This window comes from Mesoplodon bidens (genome assembly GCF_964165515.1).
Source record: "Mesoplodon bidens genome assembly, chromosome: 9".
Lineage (NCBI taxonomy): Eukaryota > Metazoa > Chordata > Mammalia > Artiodactyla > Ziphiidae > Mesoplodon > Mesoplodon bidens.
Genome location: NC_138166.1, coordinates 99,935,384 through 99,961,717, shown reverse-complemented (window position 1 = coordinate 99,961,717; position 26,334 = coordinate 99,935,384). Strand labels below are relative to the sequence as shown.

Genomic DNA, 26,334 nt, shown 5'->3' with positions numbered 1-26,334 from the left:
CAGTTTTAAGAGCGTTGCAGCGCAGTACTTTTGAGGCCTCTCTGATCTGACTGTACCTCTCTGCATTCTTCAGTGGGCAGTTGGTCTTAAGGGGTGGAATTATGTTTGGTTTTGAAGAGGCAATTTGATCAAGCTGACAGAAGTCACTGTGTATGTATGTATAAATAGAATTATGGCCAGAGTTACATATTTAAAAAGAAAGTGGAGCTGGGACAGAAAGGAGGAATAACACCCTAGAAAGTAACAAATTACTTCTTTTGCAAGACACAGAAAGAGCGCCTTCCAGGTCCTTTACGCGGGGGCCGTGAGCTCTGGTCTAGGATGTGCTGATGAAGTAGAAGCCTTTCAAGGAAGCCTGATACAGGTGAAACAGCCTTTCCTCTCCTCGCAGTACTAGAAATGCCCCCCTGTGCCACCGTTTGCCCATTCCCAAGTCAGTCTACCAGGCCCACAGATCCTGGGATCTGGGACCTTCCCTCCTGACTGCAGCTGACTGAACCAAGATGAGCCTGTAACCCAAGGGCAGCCAGTCCAAGGGTTGGATGGAGACTTCTGCAGCCTGGTATAGAAAGAGGAGCTGGGCCAGATTCCACATGTTAGAACGTGAACTAAGAAAAGTCAAGAGGATCAGAACCACCTGGTGTCATGGCACACACAAACTTTTGGGAGCCAGGAGATACAGAAAAGACAGAGTAAACGCACAGGCTAAATGGAAGCAAAAGATGGAAGGCAAAAGCTACGTCATCAAGCAATCATGTGCTTTTGCAGAGCGACCTCAGTTCTCTGCACTTTCCCCTCTCTGGTTGGGCCTGCACCTTTCCTGATGGCTGCCCCCTGACACCTCTGTGTGCCAGGCTCTGTGCTAAGCACTTTCACAGTTTCCCCCCAAACCCTGACACCTCCGAGACATAGCACCATTCTATTTTACAGATAAGGAAATTAGGCTCAGGATGGCTAAATAATGTTATGTTACTTCTTACGATGTCAGGACTTGAATCTAGGTCTGAATCTAGTCCCTGCTTTAAGCCATTAAGCTGTACCAACCCACATAACATGTCCTTACAACGCCCAAGCACTCCCTACTCCCATCTCCCACCAGTTTGCCCTAAGTTGAGGATCTTTTGCTTGTAAGAGCCTGACACTTCCCAAGTCAAAGAATGTCCTCTGTGTAAAACCCTGCGAGAAGACTGCTTCCTTTTTCGAGTGAAGGGAACAGGGTCAAAGGTGTCCACCGAGCACACAGAAAGAACATATCTCTGATGATAACAGAGTCCCTGGTCTGTGAGAACCTTTCGGGGAGACTTGCTTTTCCTCATCGCTCCTCAGCAGCCCTCAGATAGCCGAGGAGGATGCTTTTTATCGTCTAAGACGCTACAATGTGGGATGTGGCTGTGGGACAGCATGCCCTGTCCCTCCTCCAGAGGAAATCTGAGCAGAAATTTGGGTTCTCCATCCCATTCGGAATGAACAGATAAAGGAAGTTGGGCCCTCTTTTATCAACAAGACCGTTGCCAACTGAGACAGTGAACGTTTATTACTCCCTAGTAAGCCATAAGGCCTGCTCCTGGTTGAGATAGGCATGGACACCCAAATATTTAAAAATGCTCCAAAAAGAAGCCCAGCAGAGTCCCCCAACAGAAAGTCCGCAGGCTATTACTAATGATGAGGGAAGTTATGTAAAGCACTGCTGGGAAGTTATGTAAAGTAGCTAGAGCCCAGCCACGATGTTCCAGTAACAAATATCCAGCAGAAAAGATCAGGGTCTTCTTTCACTTTCTGGACAATCAGCTCCATTTATGTTCACATCTGTGGCTGAGCCAGAGGTTCATCTTACGGTGATAATGAAAAATCTAGTAAGCAAAGAGTGAATCTGGTTACAGTCAACAGCTGGATCCACTCCAAGGAGATGGTGCCTATTTATGGGATAGTACAGACTTCCCAGCCCAGCGGGCAGACTGATGAAGAGCACGTTTCTAGGTTTGCCTCTTTCCCACTGTGTCTGGTCAGGAAGACCAATCCTCAGTTACTGTTAAGTGTATGCTTTGTCTCAGGAGCCCTTGATGGACCACGTTTCTCCACCCACTGGAACCTCTCTGTTGGACTTATCTTTTCCACTGGTCTATTTTACTTATCCACTTTTGAATCTTAAGCAAACAAACTCGAATTAAGAGCTGGCCTGGAGTTCTACCCGGTAGAGGACTGGTGGAGGGAAAGGGGACCAGAATGTACCATAGCTGAACCCCAAGTTTGTTCAAGGGCTGAGGACTGGGTAACATCCACTTCCATCTTTCTGGCAGGATGCTGCCCATTCCCTTTCATTCAGCTTCATGGCTCTTGCCTCACTGGTATTTGAACTCTGTTCACTTCTTGCCAAAGTGTGGGCCCCTGCTGGCTACAGTTCCTTGCAGAAGGGACCGTGGGACCTATCTGCAGCATGTTAATCCACGGGTCTCTTTCATTAACAAGCTCTGTGTCCTCAGTAAACCTCTGAGTAAAAAGGAATTTCCATCTCATCCATCATCACACCTAGTGTAGGAGTGCCTTCTCCAGCAAACCCTGGCGAATGCTCAAATCCATCTGTTCAGAAAAGGGACCTCACCACATAAAGATCTGACTCTTCTTCCTTTTCATTAGGAAGATCAGGATGCAAACCAGAGCTGGATCTCACACTCAGGTTCCTAGTGGGTCACCAGTAAAGCTGGAACCCTGGTTTTGGGATCCCCAGAAACCCCCCCCCCCAATTTTCCATGGTATGGGTCCAGATTCTAGCTAGAAAACTCTTAATCCCATATGCCAGGGTTCTGTTTATCATCTCTCTCGGTTTGTCCCATACCCTTGCCTTTAGACTATAAGTTATGACAGTGGAATAGGTCTCGTACACATTTCTTAGGCCTCCCATGATGCTTGGTGTTGAGAATGTCACAGATGTTCTATAAATGTGATTATCCTAAAGAGCAGCATGTTCGGACAGAGCATTCCCAGGAGCAAAGCTAGCTGGGATGACACTTTTTTCCTAGTGTAGTTACACATAACTAGGCAGGGTGAGGTTTGGGCTGGGTGATAAGGGAAAAAATGGGTCCTTCCCTTATCATTTCATCAAGAAAGTGTCTTGTCTAAATACTCGCAGACCCTGTCACAGCCATCTCGGGAAGATTCAGGGGAAACAGGAGAGTACAGGTACAAACAACTTTTCTGCCCAAGACTTAGGATTTCTGCATTCTCTGTCTTCTACCTCAGTCTCCAAGCAAGAGTAAAACAACAAATCAAACTGATTTCAGTCAAGTTTCAGCAAGAATGTCGCTGCTTTGATTTTGCTGTCTTATTTTGCTTTGCCTGGATAAAAGCCAGAGATAGAGATAGGATTTTGGCAGGAGAAGGAATGTACAAAAAAAGGTTCTTTTTTAATTCTAAAGGTTCACTTTTTTTCCTTTCACCAGCCTCACTTTGCAGATGAAAATCTGAGATCTGTAAAGGGAAAGTGGCCCAACTGCAAAGCCACTTGGGAATGGGACCAGGCTCAGATGCTTCCAGGTGACTGACTGACCCTGACAAAAGAACACACGGTAGCCAAGGTCCCCAGAAGCAAAGCCAGCAGGAAGAGGCTGTCCTCATCCACGCCTGGTGCTCAGCACTCAGGGGCCTATGAAGTCCCTCCACCTGCCCATCGCCGGGGGGCGGGGGGTGGTGAACAGACACGCCGCTGGCTCAACAAAGCGGCACTGCCGAGGAAGTGAAAGGTGACAGGCCACTGGCACTTTCCAAAACTCTGTAATGCTTCTGGAAAGTGCTGTGACCTTTTCTGCTGATGACTGTCAGAATATCAGACACCGGGAATGGAAAAGCCAGCTTACTTGCTTGGAAACAATAAGGAAGAATATGACCTAAGGTGACTCTAAGAAACATGGTTCAGGCACAAACTCTAGGCTCTTCTGTCACTTCTCGGGGACCTCTAGCTTTTAAAGCTGGGGCTGAGAATCCTGCTCCCAAATTTTTAACCAGGACCCCGGCAAAAGTTTCTAGCAGTTTAAATGGCAGTAAAAGCCTGAATGCTTCAAATTAAGCTAGTGAAAGAACTGTTCTCCTTAAGAAGGTTTTAAAGTCAGATTTTTTGCTCATCCAGTATTAAACAAAATATATTAGAAGAATTAATCTAGGAGACCTAGGAAGGCAGTCTTGAGTCATCATTTCGGGAGAGACAGTACCCAAGCATGTGAGCCAACTGGAGCCACTGTCTGGGAGGAACAGGGGTGGTGCCCAGGCTTGGGCACTTTCTTCCAGAACCATCCTACCATCAAGGAGGTGATGAAAGGCTCAGTTAAACATTCTCTGCCGCAGGATGGGCTTCAAGCCTTGGAGGCTCTTCCACGCACCTGACTCTACCTAGTGATGCATCACCAGAGGCCGAATTACCCTGTGATGGATCACCAGAGGCCGAATCTTGCTTTCCAACCTCTCTGCAACATTCTTCTAACTTCTGCTTAGGTAATGTTTTTGAAAAGATGGGGAAGCTGGGCTCTCTTCCAGGTCTTCCTGGGTTTCACAATGTGCTGCTCTTGTGAAGTGTCGAAACCCAAGCACGGCTCTAGTCAAGTGCACAGGGCCCCAAATTCACTGACGTGCCAGGCAGGCATTACCACCGGGTTAGCGGGGTGCAGGGGCTTCTGGGCTTGCCTCTTGCCCCGCTGCCAGCACGGCTAACCCTGAAAGGAGATTTACTAAACCCCGCCTCCAGTCCCTTCCCCATACCACTGATTGGCCTCTAGACCTTCAGTGTTAACGCCCAGGCCAGCGGTTTCGAGCCCAGTTAGGAGGGGGCCCGGGGGGTCCGGCGGCTGTCCAGAGGGGTCACTGTGCCCACCACAGCCGCCACCGTGGCCCGAGCGCAGGTGGTCCTTGAGCGTCTGCTTGTAGCGGAAGCTCCTGCCGCACTCGGCACAGGGGTAGGGCCGCTCGCCCGTGTGGATGCGCTGGTGCTTCATGAGGTGGTGCTTGCGGATGAAGCTCTTGCCGCAGTGCGCGCAGCTGAAGGGCCGCTCGCCCGTGTGCAGCCGCCGGTGGTTGAGCAGGTGCTCCTTGCGCATGAAGCTCTTGCTGCAGTCAGGGCAGGGGTACGGCCGCTCGCCCGTGTGGATCATCTGGTGGCGGATCAGGGCCGAGTGGCCGTTGAAGTCGATGCCACACTGAGGGCAGGAGAAGGGCCGCTCCTGCGCGTGGCCCCGCTGGTGGAGCAGCAGGCTGATCTTCAGGCTGAAGCTCCGGCCGCACTGCGCGCACCGGAAGGGCCGCTCGCTGGCGTGGGCTCGCCGGTGGCTGGCCAGGCGCGCCTGGTCGGCGAAGCGCTTGGGGCAGTCGGGGCAGGGGAAGGGGCGCTCGGTGCTGTTGTGGACCCGAAGGTGGTAGGTGAGTCTGGACGGGTGAGTGAAAGTCCTGGCGCAGTGCGGGCAGGTGGGTGGCGTCTCGCTGGCGGGCGGCTGGGGGCCGCGGTCGGCGTGCGGGGGAAAGTGCCTGGGGCACTGGGCACAGGGGGCCGGGCGCTCCCCCGCGGGGCCGCACTGGTGGGTCAGCAGCATGTCTTGGCTGAGGCTCTTGCCGCAGTGGTGGCACGAGAACACCTGCTCCCCGGCCGGAGGCGGGAGGGGGTAGCTGCCCAGCTGAGTGAAAGTCACTTGTCCCTCAGAGCCTTCGGCCAGGTCGGTGGCTGGACGTCCAAACGGCGCCATGGGCGCAGACTGCGGGCTTTTGAAGGCCACGTCCGGAAACGTATCCTTAGCTGCTGCTGGTGGAGAAGAGAAGGTGACGGGCACCTCGGGGCACAGGGAGGCTCTGGCGAGGCCTTCAGCTTTGATGACAAGCTCTTCGTCTGAAAGAAAGGACTCAGAGTCACACCTGTCAACAACAGGTGTCCCAGCAACTCTCCTGTGTCCCTGCCCAGCTCTGACAGGCTGCTCTGAGCTCCTCATTGGCCCAGATAAGGAAGTCAGTGGAGGGCTGAGATAATAACCAGGGTGTCTGTAGTCCCTGAGGCCAATCGTCGGAGAATTTACTACTGAACCTCTCCAGCGCTCCCCGTTTGGACAGGAAGAACCCTGGCATCAATCTTCCCTGCATTACTTTCGTTAGGATTCACCTCTGCTCACAAGCTCTGACATGTTCTCTGTTGCCTATTGTGATTAGGCCTGAAATCATGTATTTATCTAACCTTGTGCCTTTGTATTCTGCCAGGTAAGTCCTTCACTATAGTCAGCTGTCTCCTTACTTTCCTGGAAAGTAAAGTACACGTTTCTGCTCATACGTCTTTGACCATTCCACCCTCCCTTTTGTAGAATGCATCTCCTCTCCTCCCATCTTCCCAGATTATACCCAACCACACAGTACCAATTTTCTAAGGCCAATTCTAGCTTCGCATCCTGGCTTGCGGGGATCTCAGTTCCCCAACCAGGGGTGGAACCCAAGCCCCCTGCAGTGCAAGCGCAGAGTCCTAACCACTGGACCGCCACGGAAGTCCCTTCGCATCCTTCTTTAGGCCTTATCTAAATACCTAAACCAGGGCTTCCCTGGTGGCGCAGTGGTTGAGAGTCCGCCTGCCGATGCAGGGGACACGGGTTCGTGCCCTGGTCCGGGAGGATCCCACATGCCGCGGAGCGGCTGGGCCCGTCGGCCATGGCCGCTGGGCCTGCGCGTCCGGAGCCTGTGCTCCTCAAAGGGAGAGGCCACAACAGTGAGAGGCCCGCGTACCGCAAAAAATAAATAAATAAATAAATAAATAAAATACCTAAACTAAAACTGACATGATGTTCTCCGAACTTGTTATTTCTTGTATATAAGTCATCCGTCCCACTCACCCTTGACATTTAATAACAGGCATGCCTAGTACTGATATGTGTGTCCCCAATACAAACTTCTTGAAGAGCAGAAACTGTCTTTTTTTTTCTTCCCCCAGGGTCTAAGCACAGAGCATAGAAGTTAAACAGGTCGCATTAAGTTGCATAAACGATCATGTCTCTTCTGACCTTGAGATTCTCTTCTGGTTCAGATGGCAAAATAGAGATGGTGCTAAATGTCTTAGAAGACGCGTGTTTCTTCTCATGTCACTGTTCTTCCTGAGGGAGACCCCTTCATTAACATTCCCATTTGCGCCTCTCCCAAGACACTGCGGTCTCCACTGCTTGTCCCTCCCGCCCCCTAGCTTTGTTCTGGCCTTCCTGCATATGCTCTTCAAATGTCCTGTCCTTCCCCATCCTCATACTTTTGGTGCATCTGTATGCACTTGTTTTTCTTCCTCAGACAATTCTAATTTGTCTTTACACTTAAGAGTGTGTTTTCTCACTTAAAATCTATCTTGGTTTCATTTCCGTTTCATTTCTAACTTACTTGAACATGCCTTTTTTCCCCTTTTCCTCATTCCTCACCCACTTCCTTGCATCCACAACCCCACTTCCTCTGCCGTTTCTTCTCAGTGGTCCTGGCATAAGCTGGGTCTGGGCGGCTCAGTACTCACCGGCATAGGTGCTTTTGCACATGTCACTCTCCTTGGGTTCTTGTGGGGTGCCGACCTGGGTCTCTTCCTCTTGTTTAATCCAAGACAGAATATCTGATGTTGAAATGCCAGGCTCTGTTTGTGGGGGAAGAGAATGGCCTTCAGGGCTTGACTCAGAAAGTGGAAATAATCATGTTGGTTTGCTGAATATTACATTTTGCCCAAATATTTATCTCTAATTAACTATAACAACAAAATGAAACTAGCCTTTTAAAAAATGCATATAACATTTAGAGAACCAGTTCAAAATGAAACCAAATTTATGAATCTTTACATGATAGACTCACCTTCATTCACTATTTTCGGTGAGCCCATTTCAAAACAAATCAAAATTTTTATATTAGAGATGACACTCTGAAATCATCTAGATTCAATTGTACCTTTCATTTCATTAGCACACTTACCTTCAAAGTATTTTCACCTTTTCTCTCACAGCTTTTTTATGAAATAATGAAGCAGGGAATATTTTCTCCATGTAAGCAGGGGGGGCCCTCAGAGGTTAAATAAATTGCCAGTAAGGAAGTATTTACAGTGAAAAGCTATATTATCAAAGATTTGCTTTAAAATACGCCAAAAAAAAAAGATGAACCGAAAACTTTAAAAAAACGTTAATTTGAAAACAAATACAGGGACTTCCCTGGTGGCGCCCCAACTGCTGAACCTGCGCTCTAGAGCCCACGAGCCACAACTACTGAAGCCCATGCACCTACAGCCCGTGCTCCACAACAAGAAAAGCCATCATGATGAGAAGCCTGTGTGCCGCAACAAAGAGTAGCCCCCGCTTGACGCAACTAGAGAAAGCCCGTGCACAGCAACGAAGACCCAACACAACCAAAAATAAATAAATAAAATTGATCCTTTAAAAAAAAAAAAATTTCCAGAATTACAAAGTTAGGTTTAAGCACAGATCTGACTGCTCAGAAACATTTTTCAGGTTCCCAATTCTGGGTTCTTTCCAAGAGATCATATTACTTCTGCTTATTAATGATACAGGTTATTGTTTCCTGAACACTGGGAGTGGGGAGAATAGTATTTGCAAGTCCCTCAGGCCTTGGGGATTCTTTTGGAAAGAAAAAAAGAACAGCCTCTAAAGGCTTTGCACACAACATGCCTCATTTGGTCAGTACAGAAACAGCTGTGCTTGCTATTCCAGCCGAGGTCTATATAGCCTTTTTTGGCCTAAAAGGACAAGCTGGCATGCTGACAGGGTCCAGAGAGTAAATTCAAGCTCTCTATATTATTTATGAAAAAAGCCTTATACGAAGGTTATGGTTTTATTCCTAGCAAATGAACAGAACTCAGTGTTTTGTTTTTTGTTTTTTTTTAGAACTCAGTGTTTTGCTCAATGCCTTTCAAATCAGTTAGAGACCACTGAAATCTAAAGTCGTACCCAAAGGAGAAATAAGAGGTTGGACAAGACTAAGGCCCAGAAGACTGTCAGGTTAAACCGTAGACAGACGGAAAAATACAGGTTTTTGCATACGTGGCAGTTTGTCTTTCCAACTTCCTATTTTGAGCTACAAGGCTGAAGTGTATTAACCATAATCCAACCTTATCTTTTTTCTCCAAGATTTTATAAACACACACATATATAAACAGGCAGTGAGAGACTGGGTGTAAGGAAGTGGATCTTTTAACAGACATCCAAAGGATGAACTGTCTACTCATCAAAAATATGAGACTTTTAAAATGCTTAATTGCTTCATTCGTCAATTTTCTGAATGAGTTAGTGCTCTAGAACCTCCAAATGTGATTCAAGTAGTTTTGACTCTTTCTTTAGTTTATCACTATGAACACATAGAATGCTATACACTGGATGAGTTTCAATCCATTGCAGTCATTATTTTTTTAACCATTTTTTAAATTGAAGTATAATTAATTTACAATGTTGTGTTCGTTTCAGGTGTACAGCAAAGTGATTCAGTTATACATATATATGTATATATTTTCAGGTTGTTTTCCATTATAGTTATTACTGAATATAGTTCCCTGTGCTATACAGTAGGTCCTTGTTGTTTATCTATTTTATATACAGTAGTGTGTATATGTTAATCCCAAACTCCTAATTTATCTCCTCCTCCTCCTCTCCCCCCGCTATCCCCTTTGGTAACCTTAAGTTTGTCCGTGAGTCTATTTCCGTTTTGTAAATAAGTTCAAGTCATTATTCTTTTTAACGCTCAAATTGTCCCTTTTTTGGCCAGCGGGAGCCCCTTCAGATCATTTTTGTATCTTTTCACATCATCAAACATCTAGTTTCCTTTATTTCTGGTATGACAAACTAGACCAGGTTCATCTCGTACATTTCCTGCTCCAAGCACACAATCAATAATCTCTCTGAGAAACGGAATTTAGAGACAACAATCTGGATGATAAGGATGCTAACTGCTAATAGGTTGTCACTGCTTCTAGGTCTTTTCAATGGACAAAGCTATAAAATACATACCTTTTAGAAAAAGGAAAGTGTCATGAGTTTATATTAATATTTATGATTCATATTTAAGAGTACAGGGTTTTAATTAAATCCTTTGATTTTATGCTTGTATCTTTTCTCTCTTATCCTGAGAATCTTGGTTCCTAATGACACCATAATCTTTGCTTTATCTGAATGTACATTTCAAAATAATACCAATATTATTAACAAAAATATGGACTCAATTTAAGACTTCTTTGTGGTATACAGTTTAGTTATTTCAGTGTGTGTTTGATTTTTTTTTATGTAAAATATTTACAAAGCTCCAACATCAAAACTATAAAATAAGGTACATTCAGAGAGGTCTAGCTTCCATCTCTAATCTCTCCCTCCCTGTGTAGGCAGCCATTCTCATTGGTTTTTGTTTCAATCTTCCATTGTTTCTTGGAAAAATATAAGCAGACATATATACATCTTTGTATTTTCCCTCTTTATGAGGTATACGACACAAACTGTTCTGTACCTTCATGTTTTACTTAACAATATATTCTGGACATCTGTCTGTAGCAGTATACAGAGATCTTTCTCATTCCTTTTTGTAGCTGTACCACTGTTTATTCAAGAGTCTCCTACTGATAGCCATTTGGATTCTTTCCAATCTTTTGTTACAATATTAGTCAGCAGCCAACCATCAAAGCTATGGAGGACTAAAAGAACAAGCCAGTTCTCCGGAAATGCGAGTGGCTATTGTTATTACAGCCACTGGCTCAGTATGTCTTCACTGAACTTGGGGAACCCCAGGAAGGTAACCCTTCTTTTTGAATAATGATGCTAAAGTTCCTCTGGTCACTTAACTTACCAGATCAGTAAAAGTAAGTAAATACTTATTTTATCGAATAACTGGGTCTTAGCACTGTTGTAACTGAACGCGTGTAATATGGCTGTGTCGACTACACTTGGTGGGAGTGGTGGGAGTGCGTAACTGAGGGCCTTTGGGAAGTGAAGTAAAAGGAGCAGGAGCACTGGAATACTAAGGGGCCTCATGCAGTCACCTGCCTGGTGACGGTAGGGCAGCTACTGGCCCAGTCACCACAATAGCACTCAGAGGACACCTGCACGGGTCTGAGGAATCCCAACAGTGGATACTTAAAGAGACACAAATGAAAGTAAAATCATTGGTTCCTGCAAGCAGCAGGCTTTGGAGAAAGCCAGAGAAGAGAGAGAAACTGAAAATAGTGATCAGGTAAGAGGAAGTCGATAAATGCTGAGGTTTTAGGTTTGAGGGGTAGTTCAAATAGAAAGGCTGATCCCAAGAAAATATAAAATTTTAATATCTACACTGGTTGAATGTTATTTTAGCTATGAGGAAATCTTATTGTATGTGTGTGTGCATATGTTTTAAACAGGTAAGGCCCCAGGCTGTCTGAAAAGGAGCTGGAACCTTGAGGTTCTGGGATGTATACAAAGGTATTATGAACTAAGTGAGTTAAAACAAGTGCTGAGGGACTTCCCTGGTGGCACAGTGGTTAAGAATCCACCTGCAGGGCTTCCCTGGTGGTGCAGTGGTTGAGAGTCTGCCTGCCGATGCAGGGGACACGGGTTCGTGCCCCGGTCCAGGAGGATCCCACATGCCGCGGAGCAACTAAGCCTGTGCACCACAACTACTGAGCCTGTGCTCTAGAGCCCGTGCGCCACAACTACTGAAGCCCGCGTGCCTAGAGCCCGTGCTCTGCAACAAGAGAAGCCACCACAATGAGAAGCCTGCGCACCGCAATGAACAGTAGCCCCCACTCACTGCAACTAGAGAAAAGCCCATGTGCAGCAACTAAGACTCAATGCAGCCAATAAACAAATAAATAAAATTAAAAGAACAAAAAAAAACTGGTGCTGAGATTTGCAGCAACATGTATGCAACCAGAGATTATCATGCTAAGTGAAATAAGTCAGAAAGAGAAAGACAAATACCATGTGATATCACTTATATGTGGAATCTAAAATATGGCACAAATGGACCTATCTAGAAAACAGAAACAGACTCAGACATAGAGAGAAGACTTGTGGTTGCCAAGGGGGAGGGGGGAGGGGAGGGGGGAGGGGGATATCTGGACATAAGATATCTGGACATAAAAAGGATGGGGTGCCACATGGCACTATTGCTATCCCCAAATCTAGTCTACCTATGCATATTTTTATTTAATTACAATGCATAGTTCTTCCTAAAGCTCTAAAATGGAATACAATAATAAATTATGGGTGTTATTTTATAAGAAATATGGATAAATCCAAACATAATTTTAGAAAATTGTTTCTAAAAGTACATCAAAATTTTAATGTAAACACACTGGTCTAATAAAAATTACAAGGTGTATTAAAATTAAACAAAATTAAACAAAAATTACAAGGTGTATAAAAATTAAACAAAATTAAACAAACCCTGGCAGTCCAGTGGTTAGGACTCCAAGCTTCCATTGCTGGGGGCCCAGGATCGATCCCTGGTCAGGGAACTAAGATCCTGCATGCCCCGCAGCACGGCCAAAAAAAAAAAAAAAAAAAAAATTAAGCAAACATGATGATGTTAAAGAAGAGAGAAGCTGCTTGCTCAAAAATGAAAAGTTTTGATTCTTTCTTTTTATAATAACAAGATGTTAAAAATGACATAAATGGTTAAAGTGAAGAATAATCTACGAAAATAATAGTTTATTAGTTCCGTCACTAAAGTGGCCCAGCATTAGTATCTACCTGGCATCCGTGTGGACAGTTATGCACCTTGATGACCAGACAGTTAATACTATTCTCCACTGAAAGGAACCAGGACATTTTTAATGTGTTAGGAGAAGGAAAATCTAAAACAGGCTCCTGTTAACACAGCAGTCCTGAGACTGCCTATCCTTAGAAGGCCTGCTTGCAAGGTCGGCGCTTGGCTGGCAAATAGCTCCCTATGCTGATATCAAACTTTCCTATATGTTGAGTGCCTAAGCTGTTTGTACAAACAGTGTGGTTTATGTTGAACATCCACTTTCCTTCTGGGAGTCTGGAATCTTGGTACATGCCAGACAGAGGGTGCCTACGTGACCAGCCTTGGGTGCTGAGTCCCCAGAGAGCTCCTCTGGGAGACAACACACTGCACGTGTTGTCACAACTCATCGCTGGAGGAATTAAGTGTGTCCTATGAGACTCTAAGGAAAGGGGACTCTGGAAGCTGGCCCCTGGTTCCCTCCAGACTTTGCCCTGAGTGCCTTTAACCTTTGCTGATTTTGCTTTGTGTCCTTTTACTGTAATAAATCTCAGCGCTGAGCGTAACTATATGCCGGGTCCTGTGTGTCCTCCCAGCAAATTATTGGGCCTAGGAGAAGTCTTGGAAATCCCAACACAGCCTGGAACATATTTCTTTAAGAAAACGAGTACTGAGGCAGTACTAGAAGGACACAGGAGACACAGGAGATAGTTTAAAAGTCCTCTCACTTGTTGACAATTTGAGCAACCAAAAGAAAACAACTGAATTAAATGAATAAAAAGGCATTAAAATATAACTAAACCTAAAAGGGGGAAAATATTAAGGGTTCTAAAGGTTAGAAACATATGAATTTTTTAAAGGCTATATACTGATCAGTCCAAATTATATGACTTCTATCCTCAAGTTCTGGTAAATATTTAGGTTGGTAATCACCAATGCAAGCTAAAACTCTAAAGAATAAAACCAGAGTACTAAATAAATGCAATGCTTACACTGTTAATTCTAAATAAAAATGTATTAAAGTATAAAGGGTGACTACCCACAAATAGAGTTTCTTTTTTAAGATTTTTTTTTTGATGTGGACCACTTTTAAAGTCTTTATTTAAATTGTTACAATATTGCTTCTGTTTTATGTTTTGGTTTTTTGGCCCTGAGGCATGTGGGATCTCAGCTCCTCAACCAGGGATCGAACCCACACCCCTGCACTGGAAGTCAAAGTCTCAACCACTGGACCATCAAGGATGTCCCCCACAAATAGAGTCTTAAAAACCAAGGTAAAAATAAATTGACAAGATGGAAGCTAAATCAAACTTTCATATATAATCTCAAAACCAAATTATTTATACCTTTTCCATTCATCCCCAAACAATAAAATGATACATTCATTTTTTCTCACTGAGGACTATGTCATGTAACTAACAAAGGTGACCAAGGAACCATTTCCAATAATGAATTTTTCTGCAATCAAATAACCCATCTTTACTTGTGATATGATTTTAGACTCATTATTTATATCCATGATATAGAGATTAATAAAATTCAACCTGTTACACTGCCTAAATACAATCACCTACACATTCTTAAAAATAGTGGGTAGCAGATATATACATTCCTCAAAATTCAGAGAATGGGACTTTCCTGGTGGCACAGTGGTTAAAAATCTGCCTGCCAATGCAGGGGACACGGGTTCGAGCCCTGGTCCGGGAAGATCCCACATGCCGCGAAGCAACTAAGCCCGTGTGCCACAACTACTGAGCCTGCGCTCTAGAGCCCGTGTGCCACAACAAGATAAGCCACTGCAATGAGAAGCCCGCACACCACGATGTAGAGTAGCCCCCACTCGCCGCAACTAGAGAAAGCCCGCGCGCAGCAACGAAGACCCAACGCAGCCATAAATAAATAAATAAAATTAAAAAGAAAAATTTACATCAAAAGAAAAAATATAAACAAATATTGAACTCTAGGTAAATGATATTCATGCTGAACTAACTAGGGGGAAATGTATTGATATCTGTACTGATTTTGAAATACATGAAAAATAAGATGTATTGATGCCGGGATAGAGGGATGCAGGGATGGATATATATGTAACAGGGAAGTACAGTAAAGTGTTAGTGATAGAATCTAGGTGATAGGTATCTAGGTGTTCATTGTAAAATTATTTCAACTTTTCTGATTGTTTGAAAATTTTCATAATAAAATGTTAGAAAAAATAACAGTGCATGGGGTGGGGGTGGGTTGTCGGAGAAGTTCATCTAATAGACATGTCTGGAGGATGAATCTTCTGTGAACTTTCTATCTATCAAAGAACAAAAATTGCATGAGATTTTTCTGGTAACAGAGGTGGGACTTGAGAGAAATAATACAACTGGACTTTGACTAGCAGTCTTCCCCACACAATATCAAGGAGCTGCCAACCAAAAAAACTAGGGAGAGTTAACTAATGATAGCTGGCTCCCAAATTGGGCAAAATCCACCTTGCCCAGGTGGAGGCCATCAGGGTCTGCCAGTTAAGTGCGTCCCCGAGGGACCAGGCAGACTCCCAGCCCCTTAGCACTTCTGAACAGCTGGGCACACATTCCCTCAATAGCCCTTAGGTGTGTGGTACTGATGAGCGAATGCCTTGGACAAGGTTATCTCTAAGCTCTATTTAAATGCCTGATGACCCATTCGCAGTCTACTTGCTTTAGGACTGAGAGGCTCTAGAAGCCCCAAGCCCTGCTTACCTTAGTTCTGAGCCACCATCTCTGACCAGGAGAGGGAGACAGGGAGTGGATACTCTCTTCTCTCACTCACCTTCACTGGGATCTGTGGGAATCTCACTTTCCTCTGGCCCTGCCTGGTCCTCTGTATTATGGTCCCCTTCTGGCTGAATCTGAGATAAGACATCAGGTTGATTCATGGCATAATCTAGGAGAGGAAAACGGGAAAGAGGGTATGACAAAGTGATAAATGAGGATGACAACTAATGGCCATAGAAGCTGAACTGAAGGCTGTGAGGTCCACAGGCCCAGGGAATTTCTTTTAGAGTCTAGATCGCCTCCCCCCATCCATTCACCTCCAACTATGGACGCTATCTATTAGGAAACAGGTAAGGGGAGAGGTGAGGTGTGGGAAAGGCACAGGTGCTACTTGGGCACCGCCTGCTACTTCCATGGAGTAAGAGTGAGTGTGCCTCAAGGAGGAGAGGCAAGGCCCTTTCAAAGTGAAGGATACCATGGAAACCACTGCAGCTGGCACACCCATAACCCATAACCTTGAACTTCATTCTCTGTCCCATGATTTGGCAGAAGGAGAGGTCATGATTTCCTATTTAGCAAGGGTGAACGGGAAATCTTTCGCTTGGAACCAGAAGTGCGTGAGGACAGAGTGAAAATGAGGACACGGGAGGAAAAGGGACCCTCATTCAAAAGGTGCCAGCTTAGCCTCACCCATGGAAATGAGAGACTCGTAGTTGCCCTTCATGATATTCTTGTAAAGCTCCTTTTGCCATTCTTCTAATTTTTCCCACTCTGGAGTGGAAAAGTAGATGGAGATGTCATCAAACGTCACAGGCACCTGAAATTACAACACTGGGGTTAGTTTCTCTCACTGCAATTTAACCATTCAATAAAGCTCTACGAAGTGCCTACGAGTTACAAAAAACCTATGTGAGATGCTGAAAGGATACAGGCAATATTTAAGACGCAGATCTAACCTCCAAGAGTTGACAGTGTTTTCAGTGCGATAAACTTTAGGGCTATGAGTTCTAGGAGGTGCAGACAGTCACTCATAGAGGTAGGTACAGATGCAAAGCAGGATTTAATTCACGGAACCCTACATATGGTGAATATCCATCAAGTACAAGGCTTATCCTGAGCACCAAGATGATAAATATGTCATTTCTGCCTAAAAGGAACATATGACTATACTCAAATTAATGACATGGACAGGAAATTTTGGAAACAGAGCTATAATGGGGTCGGGACGAGTCTAGAAAAGATGGGACTTTGCCCAGTGCTAAAAGACAGGTAGGTTATAAACAGGCCTAATGTGAATGGGAAAAACATTTAAGCATGGAACATTGGAGAGTGCATTCAGAGAACAATTATAGATTCCGCCTAGTCGGAGTCAAGGTTTCATGAAGGAAATGGTCATATACAGAACAGAATCCTCCCACCTTCCAGCACAATTCTGTATAAAGCTAGGAGCTTGGCCACAGGCAAATGGATATGTTTCTCTGGAAAGAAATACAAGAGTTGCCTGGGGAATTAAGGCACCAAGTGTGGGCACTATCCCCTAGTGTGAAGCTCTTCTCCTTCTGCCATCGTCATAATGGCTAGCTCTTCCTTTTCCTGCCTGACAGCTTTCAACAGTTTTATTCTTAAATATGAGCTTATTTCTAAGTATCAGTGACCATTTAGAGAAATCCGGCCACATGATCAAGAAAGACTAAAATAAAAGGAGGGAAAAAAGTAACTGTGGAAAAAATAGAAATACCTAGGCAACAGAATTCTTTAAAAACCTTAATTAGTAATCCCATAAAGATTCAAGAGATATTAAACCCATAAAATAAAAACAGGATGCTACGGGACAAGAAATATCTGAGAGGAAGAAAGACTCCGTGTAACTAATATATATACATACACTTTTTTCCCCCAATTAAAAAATTCAATTAAAAGATACGCATCTTCATAAACTTAACATATCCTTTAAAATACAAAGGTCTATACAATTCTATGAGGCAATTAATTTCTCTCTTATTGCTTCATTTGTGTCATCTTTTTCTCCCCAACCATAAATTTTGTTCCTCAGGAGCTAGAACCATAAATTACTCATTTTACATCCTGCTCAGCATCTAAAACCAACTGAGGCAAATGTAGATGCTCAATAGTTAATTTTTTATCTAATCTCACTACACAAAAGATTTGTGATAGCTTACAACAGAAACACATGTGATAAAATAATGACAAAAATAAAGGATTGAGATGGGCTTCTGGTTCAAGATTGTGAACTAAACACACATGTACTTCCCTTTCCACCCAGAGTTCCATTGAAATGACAGTAAATAAGAGCAGGAGGGACTAAATACCAGTACCAAGAAGGAGAAGGAGAGGCCGTCACTAGATCAGAATTTCTGATGAGTTTCTCACTGAGACCTAGAGGATGCACCTGTGCTGGGGTCTAAGGTATGAGGAAGCTGCATCTCTGACAACACACAGGAAAGGACTGCAGTAAGGAATCCAGAGAATTCCAAGCTCAAAGCTGGCAGAGATGCTGAGTAGGGGTTACTGGTTATAAACTGCAGTCTGGAGGTCTACCTCTGGAATAGCGGGGCCCCCTGCCTTGTCCTCATCAGCCCTGGTAAAGCAGCATTTACCCCAAAGCTGAAACCCAGACCTCAACTCTAAAGAAATTTAAAAGCCCGCCTGGAGGGCTTCCGTGGTGGCGCAGTGGTTAGGAATCCACCTGCCAATGCAGGGGACACGGGTTCCAGCCCTGGTCCGGGAAGATCTCACATGCCGCGGAGCAACTAAGCCCGTGCGCCACAACTACTGAGCCTGTGCTCTAGAGCCCATGAGCCACAACTACTGAGCCCGAGAGCCACAACTACTGAAGCCCACGTGCCTAGAGCCCGTGCTCCGCAACAAGAGAAGCCACCACAATGAGAAGCCTGCGCACCGCAACGAAGAGTAGCCCCCACTCGCCACAACTAGAGAAAGCCCGTGCGCAGCAAAGAAGACCCAACGCAGCCATTAAGTATTTTAAGAAACCAAAAAAACCTGCCTGGAGACAGCACCTGGTCCCAATGCGGTGCTGACAACTTAGAGTACCACCTTACTCCTGGCCTCTGGGTGGCCCCCGCACTGCCTGTTTGCTCCTTGCACAGCACCTTAAAGTGAAGCCCACCTATATCGGGCACCTATGGAGAGAGCCTCTCCTGCAAAGGAAAGATCCTTTGGTTAAACAGACTTACATGGTGGCAGAGAAAACGCGCCAGCTTCCTCAGATTAACCTCTTAATTAACCTACAAACAACCGAGGATTACTCGATATTGAAAAAGTAAAACTAACAGCATCAAGATGAACACACACTACAAACAATCCTAGAGAATTTTTTTAAAAAAAAAAGCTCTAATACATATTCTCAGAGACGTTCAAGTAGATACTGCATCCATTAAAAAAAAATTCAGGCTGCTTTAAAAAAGGAGAAAATAAATATTCTGGAAAATTAAATATATACTTGTTAAAATAAAAGAAAGACTGGAAGGAAACGTCACAGAACTCTAGTTTAAAAGGTGAAAAATATGAAGGACAAGTTAAAGACACAAAGACAATAATCCATCATCTGTCAAACAGTAATTCCAGAAAGAGAACAGAAAAAAATGTGGAAGGGGGAAATGAAAAATTATAAAAATAGAATCACAGAAGAAAATTTTCCAGAGTGGAAAACATATCAGTCTTCTGACTGAAAGGTCACACTGAGTGCCCAACAAAAAATTTTAAAAGACCTACACCCAGACACATCCTCAACAAATTTTAGAAAAACCAAGTACAAATAGAAGATAAAATCTTCCAGAGAGGAAAAAAAAACAAAGAGATTTCTTACAAACGAATGAGAATTGATTTGTTATTAAACTTTTCATCGATGGCATTTGATGTTATGAGACAAAGGACCAACGTCTTTAAAATTGTGAGAGAAATGGAATGTTATTCAGCCTTCAAAAGGAAATTCTGACACCTGCTCCAACATGGATGAACCTGGGAGAGGTCATGCTCAGTGAAATAAGCCAGTCATATGGGGACAGATGTCATAGTGCATGACCCTACCTGGATGAGGACCTAGAGCAGACAGATTCACAGAGACAGAAAGCAGAAGCGGGGCTGCCAGGGGCTGGGGGAGGGGGGAATGGGGGGGTTCTATAGGTGCAGCATGAAAGTTTTGCAAAATGAAGAAGTTCTGAAGATGGTTGGTGGCGACAGCTGCATAACAATGTGAATGTACTTAAGGTCACTGAACTGTACACTTAAAATGGTTAAGACGGTAAATATTTTTTCTTTTTTCCCCTCTCCCACAAAATGGTAAATTTTATGTCATATGTAGTTTACCACAATTTAAAAAATTAAAATTAAGAAAAAAATGCTGAGGGAAAATTATTTTGAGTTCGGCATTCAAAAGTAAGGGCAGGATAAGAGCACTTTCAACAAATCAAGGACACAAAATTTCTTTGTGGCCCATGTTTCAATCTAGTAAATCTTCGATATATTTCAATTTCATGAAGAAATCTTTGAGAGAAATCACATTATTTTATATATGACTTTGGAGTTTAAGATGGACAGTTTAAATGTTATCCATTCATCCAGGTAAGACAGTAAGTAACTTTATGGCAAATACTAAGTTTAAATTACCCCAAAACACTTCTGGAGGTGCTCCAGATACACAAACAAAACACACCGTGGGGAAGGTTCTCTCTAAGATGCTGACTCTGACCCCTCCGCCTCCTGCTCACCTCTGTTCCCCTCCCCCGCCAGCCTTAAAGGAGCCTCCATCGCCTCTCTTCCTGTTTGCTCTTCAGCCTGCTCCACCCAGTCTTCTATCCCCGCCACTGCACTAAAACAACTCTTGCAAGGCCCCCAGCGAGGCTGTGTTGCCAAGTTGCATTCACCATCCTCATCTTTCTAGCCCACTCAGTAACACATTAACCCACACGACCACTGTCCCTTGACCCTGTGACCCACACACTCACTGGCCACCACTCCCACTCATGGCGCTCGGTCCTTGGACTCTTTCTGCTGCTTCTCCACATTCTCTCCCGAAGTAATCACCTCCGGCCTCATGACTTAACAATACAACCTGTACGTCAGTGATTTCCAAATATTTTTCACCTTTGAGCTTCAAAGATCACTTAACATCTCTCCCGAACGTATCCCAGCTGTCTCGAACCAATGCTGCCAAAGGAGAACTAATTCCTTCCCACCCTGAAGCATCCCCACCTCTGTAAATGCCAACACCATCCATCCAGTCCTTCAAGTCAAAAGCCTAAGAGCCCATGGTTAAGAGCATACGCTCTGGAGCCAACTGGGTCACAGTACAACTCCATTATTTATACTTACTGACTGCATGAGCTTGGGCAAGCTAGGAGTCTCATTAAAGTAACTAAAGCACTTACAACAGTAAGTGCTCAGTAAATTATCACAGTTAATTTACAGCTCTTGTTCCTAATTCCTCATTCCCTAATTCCCATGAGTAAGTCCTACCGTCAATTTTACCATCAAAACAGCCTGAATCTGTCCACTGTCTCCATCTCCACTGCTGCCATCCTCACTCAAGCCACTCTCGGCCCTCCTACTATTACAGTTGCCTTATTGTTTTCTCCCTGCTTCGGTTCTTACCCCCAGGACCCATTCGGCCCAGAGCGGCCAAAGAGATTCTTTCAAAATACAGACCAGATATAATTCCTCCGCTAAAAAATCCCCCAATCTTCCCATTACACCCAAGATAAAGTCCACATTCCTTACCTCGGTCTCCAGTGCCCTATGTCAGTGGTTCACAACCGCAGTTGAATATTAGAATTATCTATGGAGCTTAAGATTAATGATTAGGCCCCATCCCGAACCTGTTAAGTCAGAACCTCTAGATGTGATGCCCATCAAAATTTTAAAAGCCCTCCAGGTGATTCCTGTACAGCTAGGGCTGAAAAACACTGCCCTAAATGAGCTGCCCTCTGCTTCTCAAGCCGTGCTCCACTTATTCACTGCACACCAGCCAACTGGTCTTTTTCCTTCCCCTCAGTGTTTCAAGTTTTTTCGTGCCTTTGGGACATTGCACCAGGTATTCTTTACACCTGGAAAGCTCCTCCTCAGATCTTCTCCCAGTAGGTTCCTTCCTGTCATTTAGTCTCAGCCTAAAAATTAGCTACTTTATGAGACCTTCTGTGACATCCAATCTAAAAAATACATCACCAGATAGCACTTTTATTTTTATCAAAGTACTTAAATGGATTTATTTTGTTTGTTTATATTGTCTTTCCCCCTAAAATTTAAGCTCCAGGGGAGCTTACAAGAATTGTTCACTGCTGTGCCTTCAGGAAGTAGATATCAAGCAAATACTAAGTGTTCAAGAAGTATTTGTTGAATGAATGAATAAATAAACGGGCATGTTTGGAAACTAGCTGCCTCAAGGCTGTCTTCCATAGCTCAAGAATGATGTTTATTTCCTGTTGTTTTAGGGACTATTCCCTTCAGAAAGGCCGGGCCCTAGCACTGTGGCACACTCTGTAAAGGAGGCTGAAGGACAGGACCCATGTGGATCCTAGACCCACAGACAGACCCAAACCTTATATTAACCACTTAACTCCACATCCCTTCCTCTGGCCTCCCCTAACTTTTTTTTTTTACCAGAATTGCCAACAAATTCAAATTGACTGATTTAAATAATATTTACTTTTGTTTCCAACCAAGACTGTAGCAGACAGGTTAATAAAGAAAAAAGTGACTTGTGGGTAATGGGCAGGAGAAAGCAAAAGAGAAAAAAACCCAACTGCCGGATAGCCAACTTTGGATTGGGAAGAGTTTTCCAATCTGAAGTTTGACACTTCACATAATCACTAAATTGAACATGGAATGCTTCCAAAATAGATAAAACACAAAACAACTTCTTGGTTCCTTCAGCCAGACTGATTGACCAAGACGACCCCTTGCTAATAGTCGAAGGTCTAGTGGTAGCACTCTGCTCGCAGAAGTGGACGTATTACCTTTGGGATATCTCCTTTAATACCGGGGGGCAGCCGCAGGATCCAGAAGTTCCTGTTCCTCAGCAGATTCTCCAAGTTCTCCAGCCGCCTCTGCAGCAGCCCGTACTCCTGCAGCAGGGTCCCCAGCACCGCCCACTTGCCCTCCAGCTGGTTCCCGAGGTCAGCCACTGTCTTTTCGCAGCTGGCCAGCTTCTTCTCGGCTGTCCCTGTCCGTCCTTCCAGGTGCAGGAGTCGCCGGCTGTGGACCTCCACCTTTCTCTCGATAGCCTGCACGGCCGCCACCACTGTCCACAAGGAGATGGCCGCAGTCTGCAGGTGTGCTTCATTTGCTGCTGGGGGTGTGGGAAGAGGAAGTGCCTGCAGGGGTGTAAGGCATTCGGAGTCCCATTCAGAAGTCTGTGTGCAGCGGAGAGAGGAGACGAGACATTGAGGGTTAGAAGGAGCCCTAATCTGAACTAAAATGAGCTAAGCGCTGCTTAAGTGGCCAGCGGAGATGAATCTAAATATAGTATTAGTGGTGCCTGCATAAGCCTCATCTCTATGGAGCTCACTGACATCAAAAGCCAAGAGAATGGCTTTGGTGGTTGAGGGATGGAGTAGGTAAGACAGTGAACAGGTGAAACTGGATCAAGAAGCAGCCTGGCACAGAGCCAGTCACCCAGAGGCCAGGCTGCTGCTGCATCCTGTGTCTCTGGAAAAGCTCTAAGTGCATCAGGATCTTTCCAGGTTTCAGTGAGCTCAGTGCCCTTCTGATAAACCTCTTATTTATTGACTTGGGCTCTGGCCCCATCCATCACCCTGCTGACAAGCCACAACCATATCATTCAGTAGTAGTTGAATAAGCTGAGAATGTTGAGTGTGGAGAAAGCTTGACAGCTATTTTCAAATATGTGAGGGTCATAAAACAGAAGGCAGGACAGACTTGTTTACTCCTACACTGTGTTACTCCAGAGGGCAGAACTAGAACCAACATGCAATTTTCAGGAACGTGAACTCTGGCCGATATAAGTAAGTTCTGAACTAGATCTTTCCAAGAACATAACAGGCTGCCCCGCTCACTGAACCTACCTTGGAACAAAGAGTGTATAGGAAATGAAACTCCTACAACAAACGGGAGGTGGGACGAGGATGACCTCTGCAAAGCCTTCTGACTGTACGATGACCGGCTCTTTGGCCGCAACCTCCGGTCTCTGCGGCTCTCCCACTACCTTTTTCTCCTTTCACCCGCTCTGCAATCCCACTGAACCCTTGACCATTCCATTTGCTCCTGGTTTACCGGCCTGCTCCAGGCTTTGCTTTCTTCCTGGCTGATCATTTCAGCTCACGTCAACCCCTTCACTCGTCTGCCTTTCTGTCCCACCTGCTCGGCTAACCTCCAGCTTTGAATCAGTTCAATTGTTCTCATTCTCTGTTCCTGGAAGCAGGCTGGTAAGCCCTCCGAAATGAAGTCACACAACCAGGTACACTGGTGTCACCACACACCCGTGGTCTCTAAGCTCAGCAGGGACTCAGCACTGCCCTGTGCCCCATGCTCCTCTTCCCATTCCACAGAGTGGCCACTGCAAGCCCCCGGCCCTCTCCAGCTTTTAGTACAGCGCTTCTCAGACTAATGAGCATAAGCATCATCTGGAGGTCCTGCTAAAATGCAAGATGGATTCAGTGGGTCTGGGAGGAAAACTGGGAGTTTGCGTTGAAAACAAGGTGATGTTGCTGTTGCTGCTTCAGGGAGCGCAGGCTGAGCAGGAAGACTCCTGTCCGCTGTGGGCCCCTCACGCTCAGGAGATGACGCGGCCTCCTACTCTGAGAAGAGGGTTAGAATGATTAGTCCTCAACTCTCTCAACGTTCTCCTCTTTCTCTTCTTTGTCTTCACCCTCCTTCCCACTTCAAACTCATCGGTAGCTCAGTCCATGCTTCCTTCTGTTCTTCCCTCAGGAAAAAGGTTCATCCTATTTAAAACTAATCTCTCCACTTTATGCTCGGAATGCCACCTCCTTCCACATTTTTACGTACACGAATCTTTTCTCTTGTTTATGGTCGATGTTTCAATCTCTCCTGGGTCTTCTCCATGGGACAGACCTGCACTGTTCAATATGGTAGCCACATGTGGCTACTGAACACTTGAGATGCATTTATTTCCATTGAGATGTGCCGTGAGTAAAAATTACACACCAGGTTTTGAAGACTGAGTATGGGGAGAATATGTAAAACTTCATCGATAATTTCTTAATACTAATTACACACTGAAATATTTTGTAAGCCTTGGGTTAAACAGAACATATCATTAAAGTTCATTTCATCTATTTCTCTTTACCTCTAAAACGTGATTACTGGGAATTCCCTAGCATCCAGTGGTTAGGCCTCCACGCTTTCACTGCCGAGGGTTCAGCAGGCCACTGGGCATGCATGCATGAATAAATAAATAAATAAACAAACAAACAAACAAATAAATAAATAAAATATGACTGCTGGAAAATTTAAGGTTATATATGTGGCTTCTATTATGTTTCTATTGGACAGGGCTGGCATATAGACACATGATCATCTCTACCATACTGAAAAACAAGATCCAAAAGGGAAAAATAGGTCTGAGGGCACAAATGACATTCCCTCTGCTCGATCCCCCACCCCCACTGCTGCTGCTCCCTTTTTCCTCCACTTCCTCTCACTTTCGGGTCACTACTCTGTAGGCCAGTCTGGCTCCTGATCCACTACAATGACTCTCTTTGGGGTGAGCAGAGGCTTCTTAGCTGGCAAATCCAAGGCATCGTTTCCGGTCCTGTTACTTGACTAGTCCCTGCTGGTTCTGCATGGCTCTTGTGTGCAGCGACTGTCTTGGTCAGCTCTGCAGGCTTGGCAACTGACGGAGCGGGCTTGGCACGCGGCAGGCCTGCAGTAAACATCCGCGTAATGAATAAAACACGCAGAAGGTAATCCCGCCCTCCGAATCTGCACCGGTCGTTCACTCTGCAAGCCCGACGGAGGGCCTCCTGCGTGTCCGGCATCGTCACGGGCTGGGCACTGGGGATCCCTGTCCTCCGGCGGTCCTTCAACACATCTAAGTGTTGCCGTCACCACGGCATCCGTGGCTGCGCGAGGCTCACGGAGGCGGCAGCGAGGGTGACTGTGGGGTCGGCTCCCAGGGCTGGAGAATGGCTGATGAAAACCCCAAACCAAGCCAACCCCACTGCCCCGCGTCCGGCAGGCAGGAGCGGGGCTGGCACCAGGCGAGGATCGCTTCACTCATTCCTCTTCCATTGGTGTAAGAGGCTCTCTCCGCTGGAAACCTCCAAACGGGATGGGCGAGCCGGGGCCTCACACCCAGGCGCAGGGACCCAACAGTGGGGGAGGGCGAGCTGTCCCAGACCCGCGCTCGGCGTCGGGGTGCCCCCCCCGCAGGCCGCTCCCCTGCCGGCGGGACCCCGGGGGGTGTTTGTGATCGGCCGTCCGGGCTGCGCCCCGCTCCGGGACCCCGAGCCTGACAGGCCGGGCTCCCCACCCTCCTCCCTTCCCTCGGGTCCGACCGCAGAGTCCGAGGCGCCCCGACCCTCCCGGGCTCACTTACCGGAGCCGGGGCTGCCTCGGCCATGGTCCTGCGCTGTCCGGCCCGAGCCAGAGCCACCGCCGCTGCCGCCGCCTCCGCGCTGCCCCACGCAGGCCGACCCCCGGCCTCTCCGTAGGCGGCGCCCGCCCGGCCCTGCCTTCCCGACCCGGCTCTCGCACTGCCGTCGGGCCCGGCTGCTCGGGGCGCGGGGACGCGGCAGAGGCGCGGGGCGGCCGGCCGGTGGAGATCGGGTGGCGGGCAGGCTCAGACGCGCTCAGCCCGCAGCGGCCCCTCAGCTGGCGCTTTGTGGGCACCGAGCGCACCCCGGGGACCGCTCGGGCCTAGACGCGCCGCCCGCCCGCCGCGGCAGCGCGCCCC

At 45.9% G+C, this 26,334-nt stretch overlaps 1 protein-coding gene across 1 annotated transcript; it reads right to left on the bottom strand.

Moving 5' to 3' along the window:
* ZNF398 (zinc finger protein 398) lies at positions 1 to 26,334 on the bottom strand. The gene is made up of 6 exons (XM_081244496.1): positions 25,978 to 26,334; positions 22,415 to 22,810; positions 16,113 to 16,239; positions 15,478 to 15,591; positions 7,499 to 7,612; positions 1 to 5,860 (listed from the first exon to the last, which is right to left on the bottom strand). The coding sequence occupies exons 1-6, from the start codon at positions 25,999 to 26,001 to the stop codon at positions 4,716 to 4,718; spliced, it is 1,920 nt and encodes a 639-aa protein (XP_081100622.1). The 5' UTR covers positions 26,002 to 26,334; the 3' UTR covers positions 1 to 4,715.